The sequence below is a fragment of the Eriocheir sinensis genome, chromosome 15, assembly GCF_024679095.1.
Source record: "Eriocheir sinensis breed Jianghai 21 chromosome 15, ASM2467909v1, whole genome shotgun sequence".
Classification (NCBI taxonomy): Eukaryota; Metazoa; Arthropoda; class Malacostraca; order Decapoda; family Varunidae; genus Eriocheir; species Eriocheir sinensis.
This window is the reverse complement of record NC_066523.1, coordinates 7,408,698-7,425,598: the sequence shown is the minus strand read 5'-3', so window position 1 is coordinate 7,425,598 and position 16,901 is coordinate 7,408,698. Positions and strand designations below refer to the sequence as shown.

At 42.4% G+C, this 16,901-nt stretch overlaps 1 protein-coding gene across 12 annotated transcripts in view; it reads right to left on the bottom strand.

Annotated features, from left to right (window-relative positions):
* Nucleotides 1–16,901, bottom strand: part of LOC126998870 (uncharacterized) — a 62,066-nt gene that overhangs the window by 3,874 nt on the left and 41,291 nt on the right. For 11 of the 12 annotated variants that reach the window (XM_050861061.1, XM_050861054.1, XM_050861055.1 and 8 more), the window contains 4 exons: nt 11,549–11,681; nt 10,533–10,609; nt 8,563–8,742; nt 3,229–3,246 (listed from right to left, as the gene is read on the bottom strand). In XM_050861061.1, the coding sequence (XP_050717018.1) occupies nt 3,229–3,246; nt 8,563–8,742; nt 10,533–10,609; nt 11,549–11,681 (408 nt within the window). The remainder of the gene's footprint in view (nt 1–3,228; nt 3,247–8,562; nt 8,743–10,532; nt 10,610–11,548; nt 11,682–16,901) is intronic. The other variant, XM_050861058.1, reaches the window with a different exon arrangement.

Below are 16,901 nucleotides of genomic sequence, written 5' to 3'. Positions count from 1 at the left end.
CCAAGAACGCGAAGACACGTGACAGGAACACACAAAGCGGCCACAAGGGATCAGGTTAATGGAGGGAACAGAGAGTGGCGCGCAAAGCAAACACAAGAGGGAATGGTCCGATAGCAGCAAACAGAGACGAATAAAAGAGGAGTTGACCGGGAGTGACACGCAGCATAATTATATACACAAGAAGCGATAGATGAATATGAATGAGCAGTGTTTTTGAGGTGGTCATAAAAAGTTTACATAGACAGAAGTGAACAGTGAAATATAAAAGTTTTGAGAATTCAGAAACAAAACATAGTGAATGATAAAGTAAACATTGACAGAGTAGAAATTTAAGCAAACGCGAACATGAAGCCAAAAGTGAAGAGAAATCGGGAATAAGAAAAAAGTAAGGAGAGAAAAAGGAGAAATAAATATGTTAGTGATTAGTCTGGTCGCCCCTCCACCACATGTACACTACAATTAAACATAACTTGGTAAATGTTAACAGATGTGAGAATACCATAAAAAGTAGACCATTAAGATATCAGAATCAACACCACTTCCAATTAAACCACAAATGACCCACCAATGTTAAAGGGCATTATTGTGTTAAACGCTATGATATGTACAATTTCTCTCTCTCTCTCTCTCTCTCTCTCTCTCTCTCTCTCTCTCTCTCTCTCTCTCTCTCTCTCTCTCTCTCTCTCTCTCTCTCTCGCAAAAGCACTCTGGGCATAAACAAAGTCATTATTTATCCCTTACGTCTATAATTATTTTCAACCCTCCGTGCATTCCCATAAATTAACGCAAAGAAAACGTGTCATTATAAAATAAAAAAAAATCACGGTGGTATAAAGAAGAAAAACACATCAACAACCAGCATATAATTTTCTTGAAGGTGGAGATTGTCGGCTGCAGCTAAATACTTTATGGCCTACGTAAGCTGGAGGGGGACTGTGCCAAAACTTGCATAGAGGAAGTGAAATGTTTAAAGAATTTTCCCGACGGTATAAAAAAAAAACAGCAATCATAATTATAATTTTCTCGTGGGTGAAAATTGCCAGCTGCCGTAAATTAACTACTTTATTGCATTGCCGAGCTGAAGGGAGACACTGCAAAACTTTCACTGGCAAAACATATGGTTCTAAAACTTCACGCCACCTTAATGAAAAGTTCAAGCATATTATCATTTCTTCGTCGGTGAAAAGTGCCAGTCGATGCAAATTACTTTATCGTACACGTGAGGTCAAGGAGACAACCATAAACTTGCATACTGCGGCCTCTGCGAACAACAGGCCACGAGGACGCTAAATGTACCATCATTATGACCTGCCGACGCCTCCACCATGCACCGCCACCCCTTCTGCTCCTTACCCATCCTCCTCCCTCGCCCATGACCGCCCCGAGTGTAGGATATGACGCACCGGGGCCCACAGGTTCCCGAGACGAGGCCAAGGGCGAGGGGAGAAGGAGGGCAGGCAGGCAGGAAGGGAGGCATGCGGGCAGACAGACAGACATAGACAGGCCAGCAGGTAGAGGCACACAGTCCCTCTATTATCTGCCTCCGCTCTACTCGCATCGTTTGGGTCGGCGGAGAGGCCACGCCCCGCCCCCCCTGACTGACGCCTGACAAGCCTGACAAGATGCTAACTCTACTTCAGCCCCCGACGCCATTGTTGACGTACTGCATGCATTATTGACCGACCGACTGACTGAGTGATAGACTGAGTAACTGATTGAGTGCCTGACTGACTGACTGAGAGATCGACTAACCAACTGATTGACTGATTGATTGACTGACCGACTAACTGATTGACTGACTGACAGACTGACTACCTGATTGACTAACTGATTACCTGACCGACTGATTAACTGACTGACTGACTGACTGACCGACTGACTAACTAACTGTTTTACTGACTTAGTGGCTAATTTACTGACTTTCTGTTTGATCGACTAACTTGACTGACTGACTGAGTGATCGTCTGAGTAACTGCTTGACTGACTGATTGACTGACCAACTGACTAACTGATTAACTGACTGACTAACTAATTAACTGACTGACTGATTGACTGGGCGTGCTCACTGTGAAGCGAGCTGCAGCGCTAACGAAGATCATTTTGCAAGACGAGATAATCTGTATGATAATGATTTACAAGGCACGTCTGTATGTCTCAGGTCGTAGCATGAATTATTAATCCCACTTTCTTTTTCGGAGGTCAGTGAAACAATTTAATGTTACAAACAACTCTAAGTGACATTAATTTGAGTTGTAAAAGCACTGCCCTCAATCATGGGTTTGCTCCGTCAGTTCTCTAGGTTAGATAAATTGAGGAGACCATCTTGATAAACGCACTCATTTCTTTTCCACGCACGTTCCTTGGTTAGTTGATATGTACACCATCACCAGTTTTAGAAGAGCTACCAAGAATTATTAAGTGATATCGTATTTAGTTGTTAGGCAGTGTATTCTAGCATTTGCCCGAAGAACCCAATCACTATACATATTGTTCACATTATCACATCGACAAATAAGCTCCTCCCACTTTGCCCTTATGTGCATTCCATCGGCCAATCCACAAGCAAACCACGTTTCTTCTCCAACTCAGGCCGCATGTGATTGGTGGATGCTGGGGAAGGTTGGCTCTCATTGGAGGTTGCTGGGCTGGCGTGGGCGGAGCTTATTATCGGTGTTAAAGTGAATAGAGTATAGTGTGGGTCTCAAAGGGATTCGATAATTAAGTCCACCACCCCCTGCCGAGGCCACAGCGATATTAGTGGTTGTTATACAATCCATGGGTTGTTTTAAGATGAGTATATAGTTGTTACACCGTCTGTTTGTACCGCAACGCACCGCCAGCCACGCACGGGACATCACAACGACGAACTAGGCAACACGAGACAGCTACAACGTAACGCACAACTATTCAGCACTGCATGAACACACGATAGGCCAAAGTAATGTATATTGACTCGAAAATAAGAAATGTAATGTAAGAATTCAGAGGTTTGCATCTACGCTGAGGGCCTACCGAGTTTCGAAAATGCATGTTAAGTAAGAGTTCGATAATTTAGGTCTTCAGAAAGATAGTTCGTCCGTTTTTGTGCTTCTCGTGATGCCTCCTCGTCTGTGTGTGTGTTTCAGCTACCTCTCCCGCCCCGCTCCTTCCCGTCGTTATCACTGTTAAAAGCTTATTAATGGATAGCACCAACTCTAGTACTTTCGTGGTCCTGAGACCCTGCCTTACCATCACTATGGCGAACACCTGTCAGGGAAGGGAAGTACAGGTAAAGCTTGGAGCATACACGGCCACACTATGCCAATTAACTCGAGTAAACATTATGAAATTAGACTACTATCCATATCAGACCCTATGACATACCGTTTTTTCGCAAATAACTTTCAAACGAAGACTCGGATCAGCATGATGCTTTAGCACAGATTGTTTCACACTCTCCGCTAATTTTTGACGCTATTGTGCATTGCCAGATGCGGTTAATTATGGCGTTTACTCTTGACTGTGATGGCAAAACCTGCGTGAGCCACTTACACATTCGAATAGGTGAGGCGTGACGTATTAGTGACGTGTGTCCACCACCTACCTCCACCCCTGGCTTCCCCTACTCCCATCCCTCCCTTTCCCCCCCTCCTACCCTCCTCCTCCCCGGCACTCTCTCCCCCCGCCCTCTTTCTCCCACACCCCCCCCCTCTCTCTCTCTCTCTCTCTCTCTCTCTCTCTCTCTCTCTCTCTCTCTCTCTCTCTCTCTCTCTCTCTCTCTCTCTCTCTCTCTCTCTCTCTCTCTCTCTCTCTCTCTCTCTCTCTCTCTCTCTCTCTCTCTCTCTCTCTCTCTCTCTCTCTCTCTCTCTCTCTCTCTCTCTCTCTCTCTCTCTCTCTCTCTTGGTGTACATGGGATGTGAAGCTATGTATACATATGACTTGTCTATAATGGCGGATAACTCGAAAGTATATGCAAAGTATGGTCTGGTGTTTTATGCACACGACCCTGATTCCTGTTCCAGCGTAACTGGATGTTGCTTAAGTGCTGTATGAGGTTTGTTTGGCAGTTATACACCCATTGAAAGTTATACGAGTATATGACCCTCCTTCCCACAGGTTACGTTGAGCGTATGATGGGATGAAGCACGTAGCTGACGCTTGATCATTTATAGGAAATCGCGTAAGAGACGGAAAGGAACAAGGGTGGAATTGAAGCAGGATTTCATTGCAGAGTAAAAACGTGAAACGAATTTGGAGAAATATATGAAAATTTTATTCTGATATTAGGAAAAGACTGACATACGATATGGGTTCATGTAGATATGTTAAAAAGTCAAAGCAGACAAAAATAGTCAGCGAGTATATGATGGGTGAATTAATAATGCAAATAACTGATCACATAATGTTACTTCAATATTCATCACCATCGACAAACAGGTCATCCTCGTCATCACTGTTGATGCTGATGCAGACGGCATATAATTTCTATTTATCTGCCATTAATTCAAGTCATACGTGTGCATGTATTCATATCTCGTGTACATCGCGAGAGAGAGAGAGAGAGAGAGAGAGAGAGAGAGAGAGAGTATTGGGAGAAAGAGGGCGGGGAGAGAGAGTGCCGGGGAGGAGGAGGAGGGTAGGAGGGGGGGAAAGGGAGGGATGGGAGTAGGGGAAGCCAGGGGTGGAGGTAGGTGGTGGATACACGTCACAAATACGTCACGCCTCACCTGTTCGAATGTGTAAGTGGCTCACGCAGGTTTTGCCATCACAGTCAAGAGTAAACGCCTTAATTAACCGCATCTGGCAATGCACAATAGCGTCAAAAATTAGCGGAGTGTGTGAAACAATCTGTGTCAAAGCCACATGCTGATCCGAGCCTTCGTTTGAAAGATATTTGCGAAAAACGGTAAGTCATAGGGTCTGATATGGATAATTGGGGAAAATATCACAGCTGAGATTAAATTGATGAGAACCCCAAGAGTGACGTTTAGCTTCTCTTATGAACATGATGTGAAAAAAATCATTGAAGGAGTAAAAAATAATGTGGAAATGATTTAAGTTAAAAAAAAAAATAGATACAATGATTTACCAGGAAGTGACAGTGCTTGCAACGTAGAGAAAAAAGATATATATACAAACACAAGTCTCTAAGTAATTTCTATCCATGAAAAAATGAAAGGGTGAAAGTACATGCACTCGGGTGTGTGTGTGTGTGTGTGTGTGTGTGTGTGTGTGTGTGTGTGTGTGTGTGTGTGTGTGTGTGTGTGTGTGTGTTAGCGCTTTGTGTCACAAGGCCAACACACACACACACACACACACACACACACACACACACACACATTAGGCCACTGATCGATGCTCTCGTTTCCACACACGCTTTCACCCCACACACACAGAAGAAAGAAACAGATTAATATCGACAGGTGGATAGATAAGTAAACAAACAAACAAATAAACAAAATGCAGCAACACTCGTCGAATAAAAAACAAGGGGAAGAGAGGCAAAATAGAAAATGCCTTGACGAAAAAGGAAGATAATAATGATGATAATAATAATAACAGTAATAATAATAATAATAATAATAATAATAATAATCTTGGGTCCTGCACAAACTAATGTAGACCAACCCCTCTCGTCTTTAAATTAATGGAGCTACTACAACATAATTAGTTTTTTTCTTTTATTCCTGGTTCGCGTGTTGTGGTGTGCGTGATGCCGTGCGCTAAACCCTTAACCATTCTCTCCTCCCCTCATTTTCTTTTCGTTTCGTCTTTGTTTCTAAGGGTGACTAGGCTTTTTGACGTCATTAAGCCCCCTACCCTCATCCCCCCGTATCTCTCTATCTATCTATTTATCTATCCATATCTTTATTTGTCTGTCTGTCTGTCCCTGTCTGTCATAACCTCCCAACCCCACCCTTCTCTCTCTCTCTCTCTCTCTCTCTCTCTCTCTCTCTCTCTCTCTCTCTCTCTCTCTCTCTCTCTCTCTCTCTCTCTCTCTCTCTCTCTCCCACCCCTCTCTCTCTCCGTATAAACACACAATTCAACACCTCCATAAGCGTCCAAGCTAGCGATAATAAGTACTATTGAAAGCTTACAAAGGCACGCACACCCGCTTATCTCGCACCCACCTGCCGCGGCGCCCGCCCTAAACATGTCACCTGTCGCCCGCCTATCGCTCTCCTGCTAAGTTTGCGTCCCTGCCCCTTCGAAGCCTCTATTATTTAACGTCTTGAGTCTTGACCCAGATATCTAGTAGTAGTTGTACGTCCGCACCTGAGCTACACATACACCTAGCTACCCTTTTTTTGTTTTGTTTTGTTTCGTTATTGATTTGTTTGTTTGTTTGTTGTATTCGTTATTTTGTCTGTTCTTGTATGCCATGATTTCCGTTTTTACTTTCCTTCTCTTCTTCTCTCGCTTCTTATTTTACTTTTCTTTCTCAGTTAATTTTGTCTAGTCTTCTTTCCCTTTGCCATGTCTTTCAGTTCTTCTTCTTCTTCCCCTTCTTCTCCTCCTCCTTCATCCTCTTCTCAGTCACCATCAGGTATACTCAAATTTCCTCTTCACTGCCTTCTTCCCACCTAGTCTGGACCATGGGGTCTGTGTGGTCTGATTTTCCATGTAAATCTATGTAAATCCTTTCTTTCAGTTACCTTCGCCTAGTCCTCGTTCCCTTTGCCATCTCTTTTACTTCTTCTCTTTCTCCTTCTTCTTTTTCTCAATCTCCATCCGGTACTCGAATTCCCTCACCACTGTCCCCTCTTCTTCCCCATCCTCCCTCTTCTTCACCAACACACAACCATCATCATCATCATCCTCTTTCACTACTTCACATCCTTCGTCAATTAGCGTCTCTTCTCTCCTCTTTGATTGCACGCTTTCTCCTCCGTCCTTCCTTCCCTGTCTCACTTCTTATAATTCTTTCTGGTTGTAGCGTTTTTTTTATTTTTTTTATTTTTATTTTTTATTTTTTTGCCCTCCTGTCCTTCCTGTCTTCACGTTTTTGTTTTGTTTTCTTTCTTTCCTACTTATTTGTAACTCTCTCTCTCTCTCTCTCTCTCTCTCTCTCTCTCTCTCTCTCTCTCTCTCTCTCTCTCTCTCTCTCTCTCTCTCTCTCTCTCTCTCTCTCTCTCTCTCTCTCTCTCTCTCTCTCTCTCTCTCTCCTGTCTATCTTTTTATATTTCTTCCCTCTCATTGCTGCCTCCCTTTCCTCTCTGTTCTGCTTGTCTCCCCGTTGTTTTTCTTTCCTTTGGTCCTCTCTCCTGTCTGTCTTTCTATATTTCTTTCCTTTGTAACTTTCTTCTCCTTTGTCTTCCTTTCCTATTTGTCCTTTTTTATTTATTTCTTCATTGTAACGTCCTTCCCTTTGCTCTTATTCCTTCTCAGCCTTCTGTTTCTTTCCTCTCTGGAATCCTCCCTCTCTTTTGCCTTTCTTTTCTTCCTGTCATCCTTTTTATATATCTTCTTTTACTCTATATCGTGACTTTGGAAAGGAAGTATTCGGCTTGAAAAGTAAGGACGGTCAACATTTACTTTCTCTCTCCCTCTTCTCGCTTGCCTCGTCTTGCCTCCCTTCGTTTTTCTCCTCCTTTTCTTACAGTACCGTGACTATGTGCATGGGAGCAGTAAACGGCAAGGGACCACAATAACGACCTTCTACTCTACACTCTCTTCCTCTCTTCTCTCTTCTGCTTTGCCCTTCACTTTAATAATCTTCCTCCTCAGCCTGGCTCGGATAAAAACAACCCCGTGTGCCGTGCATGTAATAATAAAAGTTTCTCCCTCCGTTATCTGTGTGTGTGTGTGTGTGTGTGTGTGTGTGTGTGTGTGTGTGTGTGTGTGTGTAACGAAGCTCTTGACCTTTCTTTGTTAGCGTATCTTTATTACCCTTAACGCTCAGCCCCCTCACTATCTTTCATTTATTGCGAGAGAGCTAAATATTTGACTAGTTTTATTACTGTCCTCCTCATTGCTTCTCTGTTTCGCGTATGTCTTTTTTTTCCCTGTGTAATCACTGTATGGTTTCTCTTCCAGCTCATCCATTCTCGTATGTCTTTTTTTAGTCTATTTCTTTAACCTCTCTCCTCTCTAATATCTTCAATAGTGTTCCCTCTTTCTCTCCTACAGTTACGCGTTTTCGTGCTTTCGTAATTCAGTTTTCCCTTTCTTCTTTAGCTACAGTATTATCAGTAACTCAATCGACTTCGTAATGTTTCTACTTTCCTTTCCTTATTTTTTTTTCTTTCTCCCCTCCTTCCTCACCGAAACCTCTAGCATTATCTTCCTTTCTCCTCGTACTCATCATCATCATTGTCATCATTATCACTTTCATCATCACTATCCTCCTCCTCATCCTTATCATCATCATTCTCATCTTCATCATCTTCATCCTCATCATTGTTATCATTATCACTATCATTATCTTCATATCATTTTATCATCTTAACCTTTCCTCCTTCTCTTCATCATCATCATTATAAACTTTACCCTTCTTTTCCTCCTCATTATTATTACTACCATCATCATCATCATCATCATCATTATCCTCCTCCTCCTCCTCCTCCTCCTCCTCCCCCTCACCTCCTTGCTCAGCTTCAGCTTGGCCACGCCGTGGTTGACGCGGTACTCGTTGACGCTCTTGTGGACGCTCTTGGCGAAGTCCTCCTCGTCGTCGCTCGAGTCGTCGGAGGACTTAGCGCTCTTCAGCTTGTTCAGGAAGCCGCCCTTGCCTGGCTTGGTCTCGGCCTTGTCCTTGGGCCTCTGCGGAAAACAAAGAGAAGTGTCGTGTTAATACTGTGTAGAGAATGACGTGGATAAGAGGTTAAAATGGAAAGACAGTAAAATGAAAGAGAAAAAAAAAACAAGCAGTGAAATAATAAGCGTACTTGTCAAAATAAATTCTAACCAGTAATCAAAAACAAAGACGATTTTACTACGTTGAAGAAAATAATATGAGAAGGAGGTTAAAATGGAAAGACGGTCAAATGAGAGAGAGAAAAAAACCCAGTAGAGAATGAATCGTAGAACTAATAAGCGTACTTGTCAAAATAAATTCTAGCCAATGAGCGTCGTTTTTATCCTGTGACGGAAAATAATACACATAAACACATACATGACCTGTTTCATGATTATATAGGGAGTGTGCTGCAATGGCGGTTGAAAACATGACGGAAAGACGAATAATGGCAAATTTAGACCAACGGATATAAAGAACAGGGTCGTCGTTTTGACCATGTGACGGAAACTGATAAACGTAAACAATCATGATCTGTTTAACGATTTTCTCGGAAGTTTATTGCAATGACGGCCGAAAACAACATGACGAAAGCCCAAATAATGAAAGATTTAGACCAACGGACATAAAGAACAGCTAGGGTCGTTGCTTTGATTATGTGACGAAAAAAAAAAGAGATAAACGTAAACAAAGACTGAAGAATGTTATGATTTTCAGGAAGTGTTGCAATGACGGCTGAAAAACATGACGAGACCCCAAACAATGATACATGTAGACCAAGTGATCGAGAAAAAGGACAAGCTAGTTTTTTTTTTTTTCAGCAATAATAAGTAATAAACGTAAACAGTGTCCCAAGAATGTTATGATTTTCTAGGATGACGAAAGCCCAAATAATGATACATGTAGACCAAGTGATCGAGAAAAAGGACAAGCTAGTTCTTTTTTTCCAGCAATAATAAGCAATAAACGTAAACAATGCCCGAATAATGTTATGATTTTCTATAAAGTGCGTTGTGGTGGCGCCTTAAAACATCACGGAAACACAAATAACGATATATCTACACAAAATAACACAAAGAACAGGATCCTCGTTTTGATTGAGTGACGAAAAATGATAATCGTGAACATGCGTGACTTGTTTTATGATTTTCCAGGAAGTGCGTTGCAATAGCTCCCGAAAACATGACGCAAACACGGGTATTGTTCTTTGTGTTCCCCCTACATATGAATCACCCCTCGAACCATTGCCAGTCACGTGTGTGTACCACCTCAGCATTAATATATCACTCACGCGAGAAACCCGAGGGATGGTGAAACAAGCTAACCGGATGTCACTGTAATCTGATCTTTTTACTTGTAACTTTTCACTCATTACGTATCACAAGTTAAAAAGGATGAGGGACAAGTAAGGATTAGGCGTTTTAAATCTTAGTTCATGCAGAAACGTCTTGATACTGAAAATTCGTTAACACATCGACGTTTTGCGGTTGCCTGCGTTAAATGAAGGGACGGCACACACACACACACACACACACACACACACACACACACACACACACACACACACACACACACACACGCGCGCACACACACAGTACATATCCCCCTCCCCCTCCACCCCCTCACACACACACATCAAAGGTGCAGCGAACGAGGCAGCTGTTAATTAGGATTCGCGTAAGGCTTAATACGTCGAGGAAAGGGCCAACATACCTAATTATACCCGCCGAATACCTGGGCTACCTACGCTGAATACCTATGGCGAGGTGAGTGAGCCGCCGCGTGCAGGTAGAATGGCTAATTGACCGCAACTTACCTGGGGCTTGACGCGTGTGGGGGAAGAGTCGCTGCTGCTGGAGGACGACTTACGACCGCCCCGACTCGTCCTGGCGCCTGTAGTGGACGACAGGAAAATGGTAATGAGCGGAGAACGGAAAAAAAAGGACAGATTTATGGACGGGATGGGCTGGCAGGAGGTTGTGTAGGAGGGCATAAGAAGTGTTGATAATGAAGAGCAAAATGATACAATATATATAAAGTGACAGGAAAATATCGGTATGAACAGAGAAGAAAAGAGAATAGATTTATGGACGGGATGGGCTGACAGGAGGTTGTGTAGGAGAGCATATTAAGTGTTGATAATGAAGAGCAAATTGATACTGAAATATATATAAAGTGACAGGAAAATATCGGTATGAATAGAGAGGAAATAGATTTATGGACGGGACGGGCTGGCAGGAGGTTGTGTAGGAGAGCATATTAAGTGTTGATAATGAAGAGCAAATTGATACTGAAATATATATAAAGTGACAGGAAAATATCAGTATGGATAGAGAGGAAAAGAGAATAGATTTATGGACGGGACGGGCTGGCAGGCAGGAGGTTGTCTAGAGCATAGGAAGTGCATGGTAATTTTGAGTAATAAAAGAATGGTAAAATATATATGAAGTGACAGGGAAAATATCGGTATGAATAGCAAATAACGAAGGAAGTATCAATCAAACTGATAGGTATAAAGATAGATAGATAGACTGATAGTTATATAGATGGAGAGACATACAGAAAATGAGACAATAGAAAGACAGACAGAAAGATAGGTGAACAAGGTAACTAAAGGAAAAAACATAGAACGAAGTGGAGGAGAAAAAGGAAGAAAAGCAGTAAGAAAAAAACATAAAAAGACAGTCGAAACGTAGGCCATTATCCCCCCCCCCCACCCCCCACCCCCTTCCCTTCTCCTAGATATACCACGAAGGAAGGAAAAAGGAAAAAGATAAAAGAAAACGATAAAGAAAGCCAAAAAGAAAACGACGTCGTGCGCTCGGCCATTACCCTCAAGGGCGGACGCCAGACCCTTGGTGCTGAAGGCGCCCCCGTCGAGGGTCTTGGTGGTGGTGCGGGTGGTGGTGGTCACGCTGCCGTCGTCCTCCTCCCTCGTCTCCACCACCATCGTCTCCTCGTACTTCTGCAACAACAAACAAACACACACAGATTAATATACATGCCACATTACCAAACAATCAATCACATACACATACATTAATATAAATACGGTAGTTATATTACATTAACCTACAAACATATACACATATAAACATTGATATACATACGATAGTTAGATCACATTGAACAACAAACACAAACATATACACACATATTAACAAACAAACACATACACACGCACGTTAATATGCATACGGTAGTTAAATCACATAAACCAACAAACACATCTGCATACATACATTAATATATACGATTATTATATCACCCTAACGCTCATAATCACAACCATCCGCTGAAAAGATTATACGAGAAAACAACCTCCTCACGTCCTCTTTTTTTTTTTCTTTTTTTTCATTCTTTTTTTCTTCGGGACGTTTAGGGAACAGGCAAAGATGAAAGGCATTCTAGTGGCGATGAAGAATTAAAAGTGAAATTCAGGAGGTCACTATTCACATACGTCCTCTGTTTGTCTTCGAGATGTTTAGGGAACAGACTAAGAGGCATTCTAGTGGTGCTGTAGAATAAATAGTGTAATGGACTTCGACAGGTCACTAGGTCGCAGCATGAGTAAAAATGATAGCATGCAGACGAGAAGAGTAGCATGTTGGCAGCCCAGGAATTACAGAAGGGGGGACAGAAAGAGAACAAGGTTGCAAGACGAAACTTTTACTTTTACCGTTGCAGAATGGAGTAAATATGTGCAACTGATAACAAAGGACTAAAGTTACATGACGGCAACCCAGGACTTACAGAGGCAAGGTCAGAAAGAGAACTAGGTCGAGAGGTGGGATTAGAACCTTTATCGGGGTGTGATAGACTACACCAACATGAGGCAGAGATAAATAAAAAGCATTGGGAAAGGCCTTTGTCCTTCACCTGACTAAGAACGGTCGATGATAATGATTAATAAATGATAACCACACGCGTCTGTCAGCACTAAATCAGCTAAATCAGCTTCCTCGAGGTTGGGCGTTCTGTATCGTCTCCGCCAGTTCTTCTCCCCCGCGCAGTTGCTATCCATATACAGGGGCCTTGTTCGCCCTCGTATGGAGTATGCATCTCACGTGTGGGGGGGCTCCACTCACACAGCTCTTCTGGACAGAGTGGAGTCCAAGGCTCTTCGTCTCATCAGCTCTCCTCCTCCTACTGATAGCCTTCTACCTCTTAAATTCCGCCGCGATGATGCCTCTCTTTCTATCTTCTATCGATATTTCCACGCTGACTGCTCTTCTGAACTTGCTAACTGCATGCCTCTCCCCCTCCCGCGGCCCCGCTGCACACGACTTTCTACTCATGCTCATCCCTACACTGTCCAAACCCCTTATGCAAGAGTTAACCAGCATCTTCACTCTTTCATCCCTCACGCTGGTAAACTCTGGAACAATCTTCCTTCATCTGTATTTCCTCCTGCCTACGACTTGAACTCTTTCAAGAGGAGGGTATCAGAACACCTCTCCTCCCGAAATTGATCTTTCTTTCGGCCACCTCTATTCTTTTTGGGAGCAGCGAGTAACGGGCTTTTTTTATTATTGTTTTCTTTGTTTGTGCCCTTGAACTGCCTCCTTTGTTGTAAAAAAAAAAACTACATTTTTTTTTCTCTGGTATATATTTTTAAAGTTTTATCAAGCGAAGTCATTGCCAAGTGTCTATAACCGGAGGGTCGATCGAGGGTGGCTGTGCATTATTCAACGTCTCGCTTGGCCATGAGGTGGGTGAGACGCCAGTATTGATCTTAGGCTCATGACGGAGGCGCGAGAAGGGACACGGCAACATCTTCGTGCCGCGCGGAGGAAGGACAGATATATATGATGTAAATATATTTCAATTCAATTCAATGTTTAGTTGCAGAGATAGATACAGAAACTCCTAACACGTTGGGCATGAGGGTGTGATGCTGGTCCTTGCAATAGCCGGTGATATACTCGTACGTGCAGCTCTTCTAATGGGGAGGGGCGGGGGGCTTCGAAGGCAGAGACTGGAGCTCACTGCGAGGTGCGTGTTCTCTTGGTAGCCTTTGCCTCTCGCCTTGAGCTCAGTTGATTTCACAGGGTTCTATGTATGTAACTTTTTTCTCTCTCTTTCTCACTCCTTCCTCAGTCCCTTTTGAATCCTGACATAATATTCATTCTCATCACATAACTTAGCCGTTTTAAATTTGTGGAATAACTCTATGTACGTAGTTTTTATTTATGCCTAGTGTTACGATAAAATTTACACAATACAACCACGTGCATTCAACTAAGATGGTCAGTCGTACCCATGCAATTTTGCCCTCAACATAAAGCGATATGAAAACGGTCGAAAACATCTGACTTATCCAGTTAGCAGCGTCTATTCTCTCTCGCTTTCGCTCATCTTAAATTCTTTTGTTCGCAAGGTGGCCGAGGAGTTTTGGGGTGGTAACTGTGCAAGCAAGCGTCGGGCGCCGGGGACTTGCCTGCGACTTCTTGTGCGTCTGTCCTGGCCGAGTCGTAACTTTTAAGCCGGCGCCGCGGAACTTTGCGCCGCTGCCAGGAGAGAGAAGTTACGGAGCAGATATTACTTTACTTATAATTTCGACCGTGGAGGCAGACGGGTTTTAAGAACGAGTAGCTGTCCTAACGCAGCGACACCGTTTGTGGAAGTTACGGAGCAGATGTTACCCTTGATTACGACCGTCCATTGAGTGTTTTTAAGACGCGGCGACACCATTTGTGGATTCCTATATAATTTACGACTGTGGAAATTGCTTTTGAGTTTAGAAATGCAGTCGTAACTTTTTTTTAAGCCGTGGCCGTTAACTGTGCATCGGTGTCGGGAATAAAAATTAAGTTAAATATTGGATGTGACGACACCCTTTGCGGAGTCCTTCATAATATACGACTGTGGAAATCGCTTTTGAGTTTAGAAATGCAATCGTAACTTTTTTTTTAAGCTTGGGCCGTTGAACTATGCGTCGGTGTCAGGAATCAGAATTGAGTTACATACTGGAAGCGACGACACCGTTTGAGGGAGCCTTTATAATTTACGACTTGGGAAATTGTTTTAATAGCATAGTATAAATGTCGCAACTGTTAAGCTGGTCGGTACGTCGATGTCAGGAATGAAAATTAAGTTACATAATGGACGCGATGACTGTGGATGTTGCTCTTCCAGTCTTGTATAAATGTCGTAACTGCTAAGCTCGTCGTTAAACTGTTCGTCGCTACCAGGAAAGAGAAGTTACATAGAAGGCGGATTCTGTTATCTATATTACCACCCTCGCTGTAAAAGGTTTTATTAATTAACGTGACAGTGTTGGTGGAAGTCGTTTAAAATTGCGACCGTGGCATTTTTTTTTTATTATTATTTACGGTAAGAGGAGCCAGCAGACTAATTAAGAGCTAAACGAGAGAGAGAGAGAGAGAGAATTGAATGTGGAAAGATTGAGGGTAAGGGAGAAATGAGACACAGTGGATTGGAATGATTCGAAGGTGGTTTAGAACGTGAAGGGGAAATGGACCCTGTACCATGCTGCTATACAGAGAAAGGAGAAAAAAAACTCTAGGAAAATGGTGACAAAATCGTAGAGAAGCTGGTGGATTTTATTTTTTCATCTTTATAATACCTTAGAATTATTATTTTTTTTTTTTATGAGTTGGAGCGAAGTGTTGGTGTTGGTGAAATCAATATCATAGTAATCAAGAGCATGAACAGATGGAATAAAAAAATAAACAGACATTATATAGCGCTGAAAACCTAAGGAAAGAATAGTAATGTAAACTTGTAATACTGCTTTATAGTTTCTGAGGGTTATTAACGATATGTGTAGGTACTTATAGGAAGAAGACAAAAAAGCGCATCACAAGGCTATTGATGTTAAGACTGAAATGATATAGCGCTGAAAACCTAAGGAAAGAATACAGTAATGTAGACTTGTAATACTGCTATATAGGCTCTGAGGGTTATTAACGATATGTGTAGGTAGTTATAGGAAGAAAAAAAAAAGCGCATCATAAGGCTATTGATGTTAAGACTGAAATGATATAGCGCTGAAAACCTAAGGAAAGAATAATATAATGTAAACTTGTAATACTACTTTATAGTTTCTGAGGATGATTAACGATAGGTGTTGGTAGTTATAGGGAGAAAAAAATACGCATCACAAGGTTATTGATGTTAAGATTGAAATGATGTAGCGCAGAAAACCTAAGGAAAGAATATTAATGTAAACTTGTAATACTGCTTTATAGTCTCTGAGGGTGATTAACGATATGTGTAAGTAATCATAGGAAGAAAAAAAAAACGCATTACAAGGCTATTGATGTTAAGATTGAAATGACGCACAGGAGCACTGGGATCTGACGGCTAATCGACGATACATTAATAAAAGAACTAAACATAGGAAACTGACAAAAGGTGGTCAGCAAACATTAGAATGACTGTACGGTTACTTCTACTTGCCGCCGCGAACACAGATCACGAGCGAGCACTTAAGAATGTACATCGATCAGTCAAGCTCTTACGGGTATTTCCCAAACGCACGCGCGGAAACGATCAATCAGCCGATGAAGGACTTGGTGACAGTACTGATTAGGCGGTGACGAGATCGAGGAGGAGGAGGAGGAGGAAGAGAGGTGGTGACATATTGCTGATTACGCGATGACGTGGTGGAAGAGGAGCGAGAGTGGTAGAAGGAGGAGGAAGAAGAAGAACGAGAACAAGACCAAGAAAAAGAAGAGGAAAAAGAACAAGAACAAGAAGAACAAGGAGAAGAGGATGAACCAGAACAAGAAGGAAATGAAGAAGTAGAAGAAGAACAAGAACAAAACCAAAAATGATAACAAAAGGAAGAAAAAGAAGAAGTAGAAGAAGAAGAAGAAGAAGAAGAAGAAGAAGAAGAGGAGGAGGAGGAAGAATGGTGACAACAGCAATTGGTTACGTCATCCTCTGAGTAACCTAATTAATCCCGCCCACACGGTTCACCCTCACTGCCCTTCTTGCCTGGCGCTGTAATAAGCCTTCGTGCCTATCATATTATTCCTTGTTTTCTGCCTTCCTTACTTTCTCTTGCTTGCTCTTTTATTTTACCGTTTATTTTGTTTTTAATTCCTTCCCGCCTCCTCTTTTTTTTTTCTTACTTTTAATCTTCCTTCCCTTCCTTCTATATTTCTCCCTGCATACTTTAATTACCTCTTTCTTTCCTTCCTTGCCCGATGATCTA